The sequence below is a fragment of the Primulina tabacum genome, chromosome 4 (assembly GCF_025594145.1).
Source record: "Primulina tabacum isolate GXHZ01 chromosome 4, ASM2559414v2, whole genome shotgun sequence".
In the NCBI taxonomy this organism is placed as follows: Eukaryota; Viridiplantae; Streptophyta; class Magnoliopsida; order Lamiales; family Gesneriaceae; genus Primulina; species Primulina tabacum.
In genome coordinates, this window is record NC_134553.1 from 4143848 (window position 1) to 4157060 (window position 13213).

The window sequence follows — 13213 nt, forward strand, 5'->3', positions numbered from 1 at the left end:
AAACGTAGTAAAACTTACGTCCAGTTGTAGCCTACGTCGTTAGAAACTCGGTACCGTACTCAGATTATGAATCGGACGGATTTTTGCGTAACCCTCAAATTTCACACGAAAGGAACTTGGAGTTTTCTTCCCTCGGTTCTTTCTCGTTTTTCTCCTTTTTATCCTAAGAATTGTAAGGATTGATATATATATATATATCATCCACGTTGCATATAGAGACCAAATGTCGATTTTTCGTGATGCATGCCTGGCGCATATGCGCGCCCATGTCCCGCGCATATGCGCGAACGTTCTGTCCGAACTTAAAGCAAGTCGCGCATATGCGCGACGTCCTTCCGCGCATGTGCGCGACATTCTCTGGACTTGAGTCTTACCGACACACCTCCTCGCGCATATGCGCGAGGTCCTCTGCCTTCGCCATGAGCTGCTCGCGCATATGCGCGTCTTTCTTCGCGCATGTGCGCGCAAGGTTCTGTCTACCTCGCGCATGTGCGCCCATCACGTCGCGCATGTGCGCGAGGACTCTTTCTTGCTCCTCATTTTGATTTTCTTTCGTCTTTCCCGGTCTGATCCGTTCCGTCTATAATCATATCAATTATCACCAATAGATTATAATAATTATCGCCAAATCCTTTTAGATTAACCAAATAAATTTCTCGGGCCTTACATCTGTCATCTGATCGAACCTCACTACAACAATAAATGGCTATTATGACATTTTTTTGTAGACATTTTTAATTAAATGTTGTTACAAATACTTAATAATGACACTTGTAAAAAATTAATAATGTTTAAAATAAAAAAAACATATTAGATTAGTTATACTGACATTTTTAATTGATGTCATTTTATATAGAGGGGAACAATTTTTTTTCCCATATCGTAAAAAATCATTAAAAAACAAAAAATTATCACTATAAATAAATATGAGAATATTTGGGTTGGATAAATATTGGAATATGGAAAATAATTATTTCCCTCTATATAAAAAATGACATAAATTAAAAATGTCAAGATAACTACTCTAATATGTTTTTGTATTCCCACATTTATTTTATCTATTTTTCCCTCCTCCAATATTTATCCAACCCAAATATTCTCACATTTGTTATTATCACTATAAATAACATGCACGACACTTTTAGTTGTCATTATAAATGATTTTAACTGACATATAAATTTATCATTATTACTATAATAACAAAACATGTATAAATGTCTTTAAAACATGAATTTTTCTGACATTTAAAATCGTCATTATATGAATAATTGGTAATATGTATGAAGTTATCATTAACATCTTATAATGACATTAAAAAATGTCAAAAAATTTAAGACGACATTAAAATAGAAGACATTTGTTAAAATGTCATTAAAACTTAAATATCGTTAAAAATTGAATATGATTACCCTTTATAAACATTTATTCTTGTAATGCCTATTGATATTATATATATATATCGCACATGGCAATTCTTGTTCTTGAGAATCTGCAAGAAGAAAATGAGACCAAAGATTTATCTGTTTGGAGACTCCATTACGGAAGGAGCGTTCGCAAATGAAGGGTGGGGTTCTTCTCTGGCGAATCACTTCTCTCGCACGGTGAGATTCAGACTTGTTTTTGTTTGATTTGGGTGGTTTTTTCTTTAGCTTTGATTTGATAGAGACATTTTGCTATTAGGCGGATGTGGTGTTGAGAGGGTACAGTGGGTACAACACGAGATGGGCTTTGAAGGTGAAAGAGAAGGTGCTGCATCCGTCTGATAGCAGCCGTTCTCCGGCGGCGGTGGTGGTTTTCTTCGGCGCAAACGACGCGTGTCTCCCCGACAGATCTAGTGCTTTCCAACACGTGCCGCTTGAGGAGTACAAGCAGAATCTCCACGCTATTGTCGCCTTCCTTAAGGTAAAATTGAAAAGTGTGCGCGGCCCCACCAACACACTAGTTCTAAGAGATTGATTCCAGAAATTTGACAAAGATGGGAAAATCTACTTGAATATTGACAAATGTACTTTTTCAACCACATTATTTAGAATAACAATTAAGTTTGGCTGTTAAATTCGTCTAATTTATTACAGTGGGTGCTTGTGTTGTAATATCTCTTTACCTAAAGACATGATGCCAAACCACCTCCCCGTTGAAGAAAGGGAGGGTCGTTTTCATATGTTTGTAGGTGTCCTCTTCAAATTTGTTTGTTTCTCCACTTAAAAATGTAATGAAGCGGAGCATGTCCAAGAATCGGGGTAGGCAGCTGCGTGAAACATTTCAGGGGTAAAGTTTGAGTCTTTTTATTAGTTTTTTGTAATGTAAAAAGTCTTGTATGAAAGTCATGAAGCCACACAATTTTAGCGATCTGGGTACCATTCATGCCTGTAAGTTGTGGCTGCTCATGCATGGACCCAAATGATAGGCAGGGGATGTAGTATAGCAGTTCTTCCCCTCGTTTGATCTTTTTAATTGTTTCGTGCCAGTTGCTTTTAGATTTTTGACAAAAATTGATATCGGTGCATTAATCTTGTTAACTTACTTACAGTTTTTTCATGTTAATTATTTAACTATCATAGTGGTTCTCGTTATTCAAAACGTAGACGCAACTGTTATCTCTCGGTCAGGCGTCTGCTTTTACTTTCTAGTCTGAACAAAATAACCTTGTTTGTGCTTTTGTCGTAATGCTCTGTCTAACATTACAACCTCTTTTCCATGGCTTCAGAAGCAATGGCCTTCATCTTTTATTCTCCTCATCACTCCTCCTCCTATCGATGAAGCTGCGCGTCTCCTGTAAAACTTACAATATTTCTACTACTTTCAAACTTCTAAGTTTGACGTTCTTAAAGTCACCGTGCTTTTAACGTGTAAAAATAATTCAGGCATCTGTTTAGCGACAACCCTTCCGACCTACCTGAGAGGACAAATGAAGCTGCCGGAAACTATGCCAAAGCATGCCTTGCTGTTGCATCTGAATGTGGAGTTGCAGCTATAGACCTCTGGACGAAAATGCAGCAGTTTCCTGGATGGAAAAAGGCTTATTTAGTGTACATGTGCTTCTTGTTTTTATCAAACTCAAAATGGGGTGACAGAATATTTTGGGGCAGATGAAAAAAGATTAAAAAAAAATTAGTTTTTTTTTTTGCCTGATTTGGTCGTTTGCCCCCCTCGCCCTTTTATTGGATCACTCTCTTTCTTCAGTGATATATAATCAGAATCATTATCTCATGTAATATTCGATCCTGTTCTTTGAAATGCAGAGATGGTTTGCATCTAACCGAGAATGGGAACGATGTTGTGTTTGAGGAAGTGGTCGCCCGGCTCAGGGAAGAAGGCATGAGCCTGGAAAGTCTGCCTGTGGATCAACCTCTCCTTTCTGATATCAATCCTAAAGATCCTCTCAAATCTTTTGAGAATGACTCGTCTAGGATGAAGGAGGAGGGTCGCTTTGGCAAGTGTTCTGTGGCTGAAGTAGATACATAGATTGTATGGGATTTAAGGTACAATAGAATGACACCCCAAGTTAAATTTTCATATATACCTTTTATATGATAAGATAGTTGATTTGTTAATATATGGATTTTTATGAATAAACTAATTAATTGCAGTCTAAATTGTAATTTATATAGGAACATATTTACTCTACGAATTGCTTGTTAGCCGTTTCTTATTGAAAAGTACGAGAACACCAAACTCATTGGAAATATCAAAATGAGCTAACAAATTTTTTTTTTTCAAAAGAAAATTCCTCCTCCCTTTAATTCAAAGTGGGTCAAATTTGAAATTCTATTTCACCGATGGGTGTCTTCTAAAAAAATATACGTTGTGAGACGATCTTTATTTATGTCCGTGATATGAGTCCATTATGCTCATATTTATAATAAAATGTTATATTTTTTTTATAGATGATCCAAATAAAATATCTATTTTACAAAATTCAATTTTGTCGATATTTATAATAATAAATAATATTTTTATTATAAAAAAATTATAATTGATTCAAATAAAATATTTATGTTATAAAATTCATTTGTGATGTCATATATTTTTGTGTTTCTTAAATACATATACTCATAGGATTAAAGCAGAATCAGAATTTTTTTGGGTTTCCCTGTTTAAAATAAACCTCCGCACATTTTGTCATATCTATTCTATTATATTAAGGTTGAGCACATGATAGTAACTATTAGGAGGACACCAATTTTTTCTTCCAATTTTATCCTTATATGATACTAATATTACACTTTTGTTTTTTGTTTTTTTGTTTATTTTTTAAAATTTCAACACACACTTTTATTTTTATTTTTTTTATTTCAACAATTCAAATATCAATTTAATCACTCCATAGATTGTCAAATTATACTTTAGTCCATCGATAACGATGAAGAAAATTTTCGCACGCGAGTAACTAATTGCCAAAGAAAGTAAAATGAAATTGTCCTACCACCTTCACAGTTTTTCCCAAAAATTAACAACCGAAATAAATTCTCATTACATTCCAAAAAAAATAAAGAAATTAAATTGCCATTAAATTCAGAATTCCAGTTGGCCCGAGAGTGGTAGTTGCCTGCATGACACGCATTTAGTAGACTGCAGACCAAACATGATTAAATTTTTGCAGTGAAATTGATGCTGATATGTAGTAAATGATATAGGAACCCGTCAAAAAAATCATTGTCAAGAGGTTGTCGCGTTTGGTGCTGTTGTCACAATAGCCACATATATTTTCTATTTTCTTGGATAATGATACTTTACAATTCTTAAATTTAATTGGATGCGTCGGTTTGAATTTGATTTTGTGAAGTTTTTAAATTATTTCTTGAAGAATTAAGGGTGGCTCCGATTCTTTGTTTCTTGATTATACTTGCCTTTAATGACGATGACAATAATGGATCATCTGTTTTTGGGAAGTCAACAGTCGTGGGCCATTGCAAGAGTAGACAAGCCACCCACCCACTTTTTGTTCTTTACTTTTCCTTTTACCTTACCATTTAAGTCAATATGTTCGTGTTTCTTCGATTTTACTCACAACATAATTAATACTGCCTGCCTCGATCGCATTTCTCTACGTCGCTGCATTTGCACCTATTTTCTTGGTGTTTCTTCAAGTTTTGGAGATAACCTTCTGCTCAAAAGGGGAAGGTCACTGACTTTATGTGGGGTTCTTTTACCTGGTATGTGATTCTTGGATTACCCTTTGCTCTTATTGTGTTTCTTCATATTGTTTCGCCGATTCAAGTAATGGATGTGAATAATGTTTTTTTTTTTTGGTGTATAATCTTGAGAAACAGAATGGGCCTTTGTGTAATCTTGAATTAGTTCTTGACAATAGTTTTACATTGTTAGATTTTGATTTGAGATAGTGAGAGGTTGTGGTAAAGATTGTCAAATTGTGATGCTTGATCTTGGTTCATATGGTGTGGAATATTCGAATAAAGGGTAGCAATGAGAGCATAAATAGTTAACTACCAAATTGACTCCATCTTGTTCCAAGATAAAACACAAATTTTTCCATTAAATTTTCTGATATTTTGTTTTTACATGCTCATTTTCGATGTTCTACTACATGATAGCACAAATTCTTGCCTCTTTGGCTAATCTCAAAACATTTTCAATAATTGACTACAATAGCATGGAATGGAATAAATTTACAGCATTGCACGGTTGATATGTAGGCTTGTTTAGTTATATGCAGGCTTGTTTAGTTATTTTTAATCCTGTGAATGCTAGATATCTCCTTCAACGATATTCATGGGATACAGCCATCTGCAGGTACTTTTGTTGTCTACAGTAAGTATCAGGAATGGGTTCAGGGGTTTGGTTCAAGAATATAATCACTAGAAAGAAAGCCAAGGGTGGTAAATCACAAAAATTGCAGGTTAGAAGTTCTGGATCTGTGTTCTTTTACTTATTTGCAATTATAAGTGGGCATGTAGAACTCAAAGATTATTCAATCATTTTCCTTTATTTGACTTTGGACATGTAGCTGTCTGGAATCTGGATATCAGAATTTATGCATTTTGAGTTATTGTTTTCACTATTGAGCAGAAACATTCGGCATCTGATAAGTCAAATGGCCATAATGAGAAAGTCTTGGGGACAAATTGTCCTGTATTGGCCAATGGGGATTCTGAGGGAGACCATATACGGATCTGTGTTGAGAACATGGCAGCAGCTCGAATTCAGACTGCGTATCGAGCATACAGGGTATGAGATACTTCAATGTTCTGAGCAACCTACTTGTTAATCTTACTCTTGTTTATTCACAGATGTGTGTTTTTATCATATTGTAAAAAATCGAATAATAAAATGGAGATGTAATTGTTAATATGATTTTATTGTGATTTCGCTATAAGAAAAGCTTCCATATGTATTTCTTCCAATGTATTTTCATCTATATAAAGAGGTGGTTATATTCTGAAGTGGCGGGACAAAAACGGACTTCGGCCTCGTGGTTATTTTGTCATGGATGAAGGTCTTTATGGTCGAACAACGTAATTGTCAATATATATCTCTCTATTTTAAACACAACATTTGTTTTAGGCTCGGAAAAAGTATCGCCAAATGAAAGAAATGACAAGGTTCAAGGATCTGGTGCAACGTGATTCTGTCAAGAAGCAAGCATCAACTACACTACATCATCTCCACTCATGGAGCAGAATTCAAGCCCAGGTTAGAGCTCGAAGAGTTTATATGGTTGCTGAAGGTCGTCTCAGACAGAAGAACCTCGAGAATAAGATGAAGCTAGAAGCAAAGCTTCATGACCTCGAGGTAAGACTGCGCGCTTCCTCTACGTGGCCTGCATTTAAATATTTCAAAATTGTATATTGAACTTGACTCTGCTATATCTTCGCGGATGGATTACCTGACAGGTGGACTGGAGTGGAGGTTCTGAGACAATGGATGAAGCTCTTGCAAGAATACATCAAAGAGAAGAAGCAGCAGTTAGGCGAGAGCGAGCAATGGCATATGCCTTTTCTCATCAGGTGTGAAAAACGAAAAATAACATACTGAATCAGATTAGATGTCATTCTGATTACAATATATCTTTTTATATATGGTTCTTTTATTCTATTTTTTAATTTAGTTTTATGAAATATTTCCAACCATATTCATCCCATGAAAATGGTGGGTGATTATTTTATTCTAAATTAATAAAAGTTTTAGTCATTTGGGCATTGTGTCATGGATGTGGGCCTTTGTAGCCGAATCTAGTCGTGCAAGCAAGTCAAGTTACTCGAAAGTAGCTCGTGAGCGGCTCGGTCAAAACTCAACTCGATCTTGATTTGATCGAGCTCAAGTCGAGTTCGGGTAGCTCGACTGTTCACTCGAGTGAAGTTCAAGTTTTAATATTTTTTTACTCGAGTAGTAAATACAAAATTTAAATCTTAAAATTATGCTACAAACTCTATCGAGCTTTTCGAGCTCGAGTAAATCTATATTTTCACGAGTTGAGCTTGAGTTTAAAAAATTAATATTCGAACGAGTTCAAGTCGAGCTCGAGCTTATAAAATTTTAATCAAGTCGAGCTCGAATAGTAAACGCATAAATCCTGTGTCGTGTTGCATGCTGTCTTTGCTATCCAAGAGTGATGACTGAAACCATTTTTTTTTTCAGTGGAGGGCCAACTCCAATCCGAATTTTGGATCAGGAAACTATGAACTTGGCAAAGAAAATTGGGGCTGGAGCTGGATGGACCAGTGGATTGCTGCTCGACCTTGGGAGAGCCGAGTTCCAACATCAGCAAGTCCAAAGAAAGCACCGAGTAGCCAGGCAAGCAAGAATCCTAGAAGCAATACTCCTCCCATGATCAAAGCATCAGTTAAAGTCAAGTTAGTTTCTTCTAATGGAAAGGCTGCTAGAAGATCCCGAAAACTGTCTTATGAAGATTCCGAGAAAACAACTATTCTGAAAGTGAATGCCAAAGCGGAAAATGATGAGGCCAAGAATGAACAGGATGGATCCTAAAGTCAATTTTTCAGATTAAAGAAGAGTGTGCAGCATCAAAGTGCTGAAGAAAATTTGCCATTTGGCCTTGGCATTCTTTGCCCGTTGAGCTTGAGCAACTGTGCTTATCAGCAGCAAAGAACATTTGGATTTGGGTGTGATTCTGGATTTACTGTACATTTCTAAGAGTGTAATTTATCATCGGAGTATTCTGTAAAGTATATGGTGGACCTGATCTTCTGCTATTTCTGGTTTGTATAAAGTCACCGTTCTGTACTCCTACTTTCCAAAATTTTAGTCAAGTTAAAAGGAGAGTTGCATTGATTTATTTCAATGGAGTAACAGGTAAAGCAAATACAAGTTGAAAACACAGAAAATGGGTCATTCCATCTCCAAAAAAATTGCATAAAAAATAATTCTATTTCTAAGAAGAAATGGAGTAAACAAACATGTCAAGAAGTGTCTTTAAAGATAAATAAGCCAAAATGCCAATTATAAACACAAATAGCCTACGCCACTATTCAAGATTATTCATGAGAATGGAAATGGAAGTTGAGTAAGTGAAGAACAAACATGGAGGAAAGTTATCAAGTACCAAACTACCTGCAAATAATGGGGGAGGCAGACGAGCAGTTGAAGAACGTAGAGTGGGGAGGATGTACCAGGTAATATGGAAATCATCTATAAATAAAGGAATCATTCAACGTAGAAGCTCTCTACACAATTTTCACAAAAAATCAACAGCTCGAAGTTATCAAACCTGCAAAAAATTGTCTTCTCGCATTCAATTCTAGTTTTTAGTTCTACTCATAGTTAGATATCGTCTCTTTCTAAACAAAAATCTTGTGTTAACCCCGAAAGTTTCGCAAAATTTGAATACCTAAAACCATGATAATTTATAAAAATGTTGGCTGTCTATGAGAAAGTCAGGGTCATGGAGCAAAATTCTGTCCGCTGAAAATGGCAGCACTAGCGTGTAGATAGGCTTAACAATTGTGACAATCGCTTAACATTCATCCATAAATTCCGACAAGAGAACGAAAAAAGAGTTAATTTGCTTATATTAGTTATTTGTCCAACCCAACCGAACGCAAAAGCTAGTTGGAGGGGCCGACATTTATTGATCCTATTGAAATATGAAACTAAACTCACCCATGCATAACAAACGAAGAAAATATTGTTACGAAACCAAACCAATGTATGTATACAAAAGATTAACAACACAATGGAAGATCATCCGTTTGAACTGATCACGCACTTCATTCATCTTCGGCATCTATATATAGCTTCAAGAACCCAATTACGTTTATTTAGCTACATGATGGGCATATCTAATGCTTTCAAAACATCTTTGAACTCGAATTCACGAGTTTCTTTGTTGAATCGCTCCACCAGTTTATACCTTTGATCGTTAAGGTAAAAAGAATGAGCAGTTTCCAAAAGCCACTTTGCCTCTGAGTCACTCAGCTTGCTGGGAAGCACTACATTGCCACGAGTAAGCACCAGGTCTTTGCTGTCTGCAAATTCTGTGTAGCATGAAACCGTAAAGTACGGAGCGGCTTGGGTTCCTCTCGCTTTATAATCTTCAAGACCAGTGAAAAGCATGTGTGGCATTTGAACTGCACGACAAGTTTGATACACAATCAAGCAACATGAGATATATATTCTTGTAATAGTAATAATCAGCCCTTTTCGAATAATCGTGCATTTTTAAAAGTAGCCTAGCTAAGTCCCTTCACGTACTCTTCAAAAGTTAACATTATTAAAGGCTTCCACTTATATTAAGCAATCCAATCCTTCATTATCTTTTGTGTAAGTAAAGATATGCTTCCACCAATTTGTATGGAGATTATATCAGGTTAAATAGTTCACAGTTCTATGAAATCCTCCTCTGTCTTTATTCACGCCCATGTTATACATGATAAAAAAATTGGAAAATTCAGAAATGACCTTGCACAAACATTGTTGTATAGCCGCTTCCTTTCCACAAGGGAATTACAAAATAACGGCTGCAAAAAAGTGAAAAATTACAATCATCAATTTGAAGAATAAATGTTTTATGAACAAAAATAAAGTAGATTACTTACCAATCTACTGCTCTGTGCTCCACCAAATGGTACACTTTTGCTTTCATTGATGCACCAATATGGCCCCTTCCCAAGTGATACTTGTACAACAAAAAATCAACGTTGGCAAACTATTAACAACATTTGGATATTCCACACAGAAAGGTGTTTTTCATAATCTGACCGATGCAGAAAAAAAGTGACTAAATTTATTGAGTGGAAGCAAAATACCAACGGTTTAAGGAAATTACATCGTCCCAAATATCGGCAATTTCCTCAGATGATTTATTCTTTACCCTCTGGACATCAATAATTTCCTCCAAAGGCTTTAATTGTAATGGGGTAAATCCCGTCGCGAAGCTCAGTGTCCTATGGAAGCCAAGTGAACCCCACTTCAAGAAATCATCTGAAATCGCAGGTTTGTGCATATTCTCAAATAATCTTCCCATAGTTGAGATGGAAGTATAAGTATGTTCAGGGGATATAAAAGAACATGAAGCATTGCCACAGAGAGCCACCACTGAGGAACATACCCTCCTTGCAACCTTGGACGCCACAAACCACATGGTATGTTTATCTGCAGCATAACAATCTAAAATCTTTCAATGTTTTCATTCAGTCAAATGGGAAAACACACAAAGAGAAGGAAGAGTCCATTTCTCTTCCCAGGTGAATCTTGATTTGAGAAACGTCGAAGAACTTTATAACTAGCTCATCCAAACACAAACAAGCACGCACATACATACAATATCAAATCCAAAATTCCCCAGTCTCTCTCCTGTAACTTCTGTTGAGACACTGTTTCAGCCAGCAGAACAACTACATACAAATGGGTCGAATAAATCAAATCATGACAGGCGGTAAGCTAGCTAATCTGGGACTTTCAAGAGGACTTTTCATCAAACATTTGATGGATGAAATAGCTAAAAAAAAATCGTGCTTTTCACCGAACCATATGCACCATCCACCAAACCAATGCAATTGTTTTACTTAATTTTCTTGCATTTCAAGATAATACATTCAACTGACCTGCAATTAAGCCGAAGATCAAGAACGTGAATCCTGAAAATTGCGGGACCATAAATATTGTTCGCCGATATAGTGATCGATTGTCGTCGAAAGTGCGTGTACAAAAGGCCCAAAAGTATGTAAAGCCCAAATTTAACGGGCTTTAGCCCATTTCTAGATTGACCACTGGGTGTTTGGGCTTACAATCCAGCATGCAATTTATATGTAATTTTTTTTTTTCAATAAAAGAAAGAAAGTACGAAAACAAAAACTTTTTTTCTAACCCATCCAAAGGAAAAAAAATATAAACATGAGACCTTCCAAATTACTATAGTCAAAATAACTGAATCATCAAAGTTGAAATATACAACAAAAAGAATTTTATTTTCATAACATTTGATTAATTTGATCTTGAGAGAAAATAATCAATTTATACCAAAACTAATCCATGTTTTTAAGAATTAATAACTCCATTAATTTCACCATATGGAATAATCCTGCTGAATTGGAGTTCTGCTCAACCTAGAACAAATAAAGATGTGGATTAAAATATGTTTTAATTTTATTTTTATTTGAGAGTTGAGAGTTGAGAGTTGAGGATTTCGTCCTCAATTTAAGATTTGGTGTCAAATGAACTACTGATTGTTCTGGATCTAGAAAAATAGTGGATAAAAGGTCTATTTTCCATAACCATAGAATGTGGCAGTCCCAATTAAAAATTTGGAGACGAATGGAGTTGGTCCACATGTATCTTTTACAAAATTCAATTCGTTTTAGGCGAAGGAAAACAAAAAAGTCAATTGAACGAGCATTGTTTGCAGAGAAAGCAACTTGTGTTACGATAATGAATGGGATTTGGTGGGGAGCAGTGTTAGAATTCATGCATGTACACATACTAGGGAAGTGTTAACAAAATTATTTAACACATATTCCTATCATGATATCGACAATTTCTTTAGAAAAAAGATAACTTGTGTGTATTGTTTGAGGGGGCTATGAATTCTGAGACAAGACTTATTAATGACTATTGCTTGAAATGAATGGTAAAAGGACTCATGAACTTTATTGGTATGTGCTAAATATGATACAGATTCTCTGCACATGCGTGTATTAAATTATGTTGTTGCAAGCTCTAGCATGGGAAAGGGGATAACGAGTACGACGCAAGAGAAAGCTTAAAGACGAGTGGGCTTATAGAATTTGATCAAGGCTTTGAACGTATGAAACTTGCTTTCAAATTTTTCAGAATTTCTACGTGTCTCGCAAAGTCGATGTATACATAAATCGAATTTGGATAGTGCTATTAGAAATCAAGCCGTGCTTCAGCTCGATTTATGCTCAGTCACACTACACAAGGTGTAGCAGCAGCTTGTGAGGAAACTCATAGCTTTTTGTTGGGGAAAAAAGGTTGAATAATCTATATATTTATCTATATACCTATAAAAGTGTGGATAATTGAAAAGTTTTTCAATTGTGAATAGACTTAATTACCCTTCACATATTTACTTATTTCAATTATCAATCTATATATATATACCTATAAAAGTGTGGATACTTGAAAAGTTTTTCAATTGTGAATAGACTTAATTACCCTTCACATATTTACTTATTTCAATTATCAAGTAACATATGTGGTAATTTCACATTTAATCTATTAATTAATAATTAATATCAATTACCACATTTTATGGTTATGGTTTTGTGCTTTTAACTTTTTTTCTCTTCTTTTTTCATTATAATATTTAATTATGTCATATTTCAAAGTTTTCTAATTGTGAACGGACATAATTACCCTTTACATGTTTTCTATTTTTATTATAAAGTAACACATGTGGTAATTTCACATTTAGTCTATTAATTAATAATTAATACTAATTAACCACATTTTATTGTTATGGTTTTGTGTTTTTGACTTTCTACACTTATCTTTTGCGTTATAATATTTAATTATGTCATATTTCATTCTATTTCATTTTAAAAAAAAACAATATTTCATTCTATATACATATAAATGTGTGGATTTTTCCAATTGTAAATGACCGTGAGAGAAATAAAGTTGAGTTATATTTATAATGAAATGACTCATTATAAAGTATATAGATTTTTAAAAATTTAGGATCATTGATTTATTTTCCAATCCAATTGTGAAAAGACACAAATGTACTCCTTATTAATAAAAATCCAAAAACTCCATAAGAATATATATGTA

At 34.9% G+C, this 13213-nt stretch overlaps 3 protein-coding genes across 6 annotated transcripts; 2 read left to right on the top strand and 1 right to left on the bottom strand.

Annotated features, from left to right (window-relative positions):
* The first annotated feature begins 1449 nt into the window (after positions 1–1449).
* LOC142542587 (GDSL esterase/lipase At5g45920-like) lies at positions 1450–3514 on the top strand. Its single transcript, XM_075649305.1, has 5 exons — positions 1450–1602; positions 1682–1903; positions 2709–2776; positions 2866–3030; positions 3244–3514. The coding sequence occupies exons 1-5, from the start codon at positions 1504–1506 to the stop codon at positions 3464–3466; spliced, it is 777 nt and encodes a 258-aa protein (XP_075505420.1). The 5' UTR covers positions 1450–1503; the 3' UTR covers positions 3467–3514.
* Positions 3515–4806: 1292 nt separating this feature from the next.
* On the top strand, positions 4807–8260 carry LOC142542584 (protein IQ-DOMAIN 9-like). 2 transcript variants are annotated; one of them, XM_075649300.1, is made up of 6 exons: positions 4807–5157; positions 5746–5861; positions 6032–6190; positions 6527–6754; positions 6856–6969; positions 7601–8260. In XM_075649300.1, exons 2-6 carry the CDS (start codon positions 5787–5789, stop codon positions 7949–7951), a joined length of 927 nt encoding a protein of 308 aa, XP_075505415.1. In that variant the 5' UTR covers positions 4807–5157; positions 5746–5786; the 3' UTR covers positions 7952–8260. The 2 variants fall into 2 exon arrangements, with proteins under 2 accessions (XP_075505415.1, XP_075505414.1); XM_075649299.1 differs by having other exon boundaries at positions 4809–5157; positions 5756–5861.
* An 829-nt stretch (positions 8261–9089) lies between these two features.
* On the bottom strand, positions 9090–11189 carry LOC142542586 (uncharacterized). Of its 3 annotated transcripts, none has more exons than XM_075649302.1 (5): positions 11026–11189; positions 10248–10573; positions 10018–10097; positions 9881–9939; positions 9090–9549 (listed from the first exon to the last, which is right to left on the bottom strand). In XM_075649302.1, exons 1-5 carry the CDS (start codon positions 11075–11077, stop codon positions 9245–9247), a joined length of 822 nt encoding a protein of 273 aa, XP_075505417.1. In that variant the 5' UTR covers positions 11078–11189; the 3' UTR covers positions 9090–9244. The 3 variants fall into 3 exon arrangements, with proteins under 3 accessions (XP_075505417.1, XP_075505416.1, XP_075505418.1); XM_075649301.1 differs by having other exon boundaries at positions 10248–10588; positions 11026–11104; XM_075649303.1 differs by lacking the exon at positions 11026–11189 and adding an exon at positions 10743–10815.
* Between the last annotated feature and the right edge of the window lie 2024 nt (positions 11190–13213).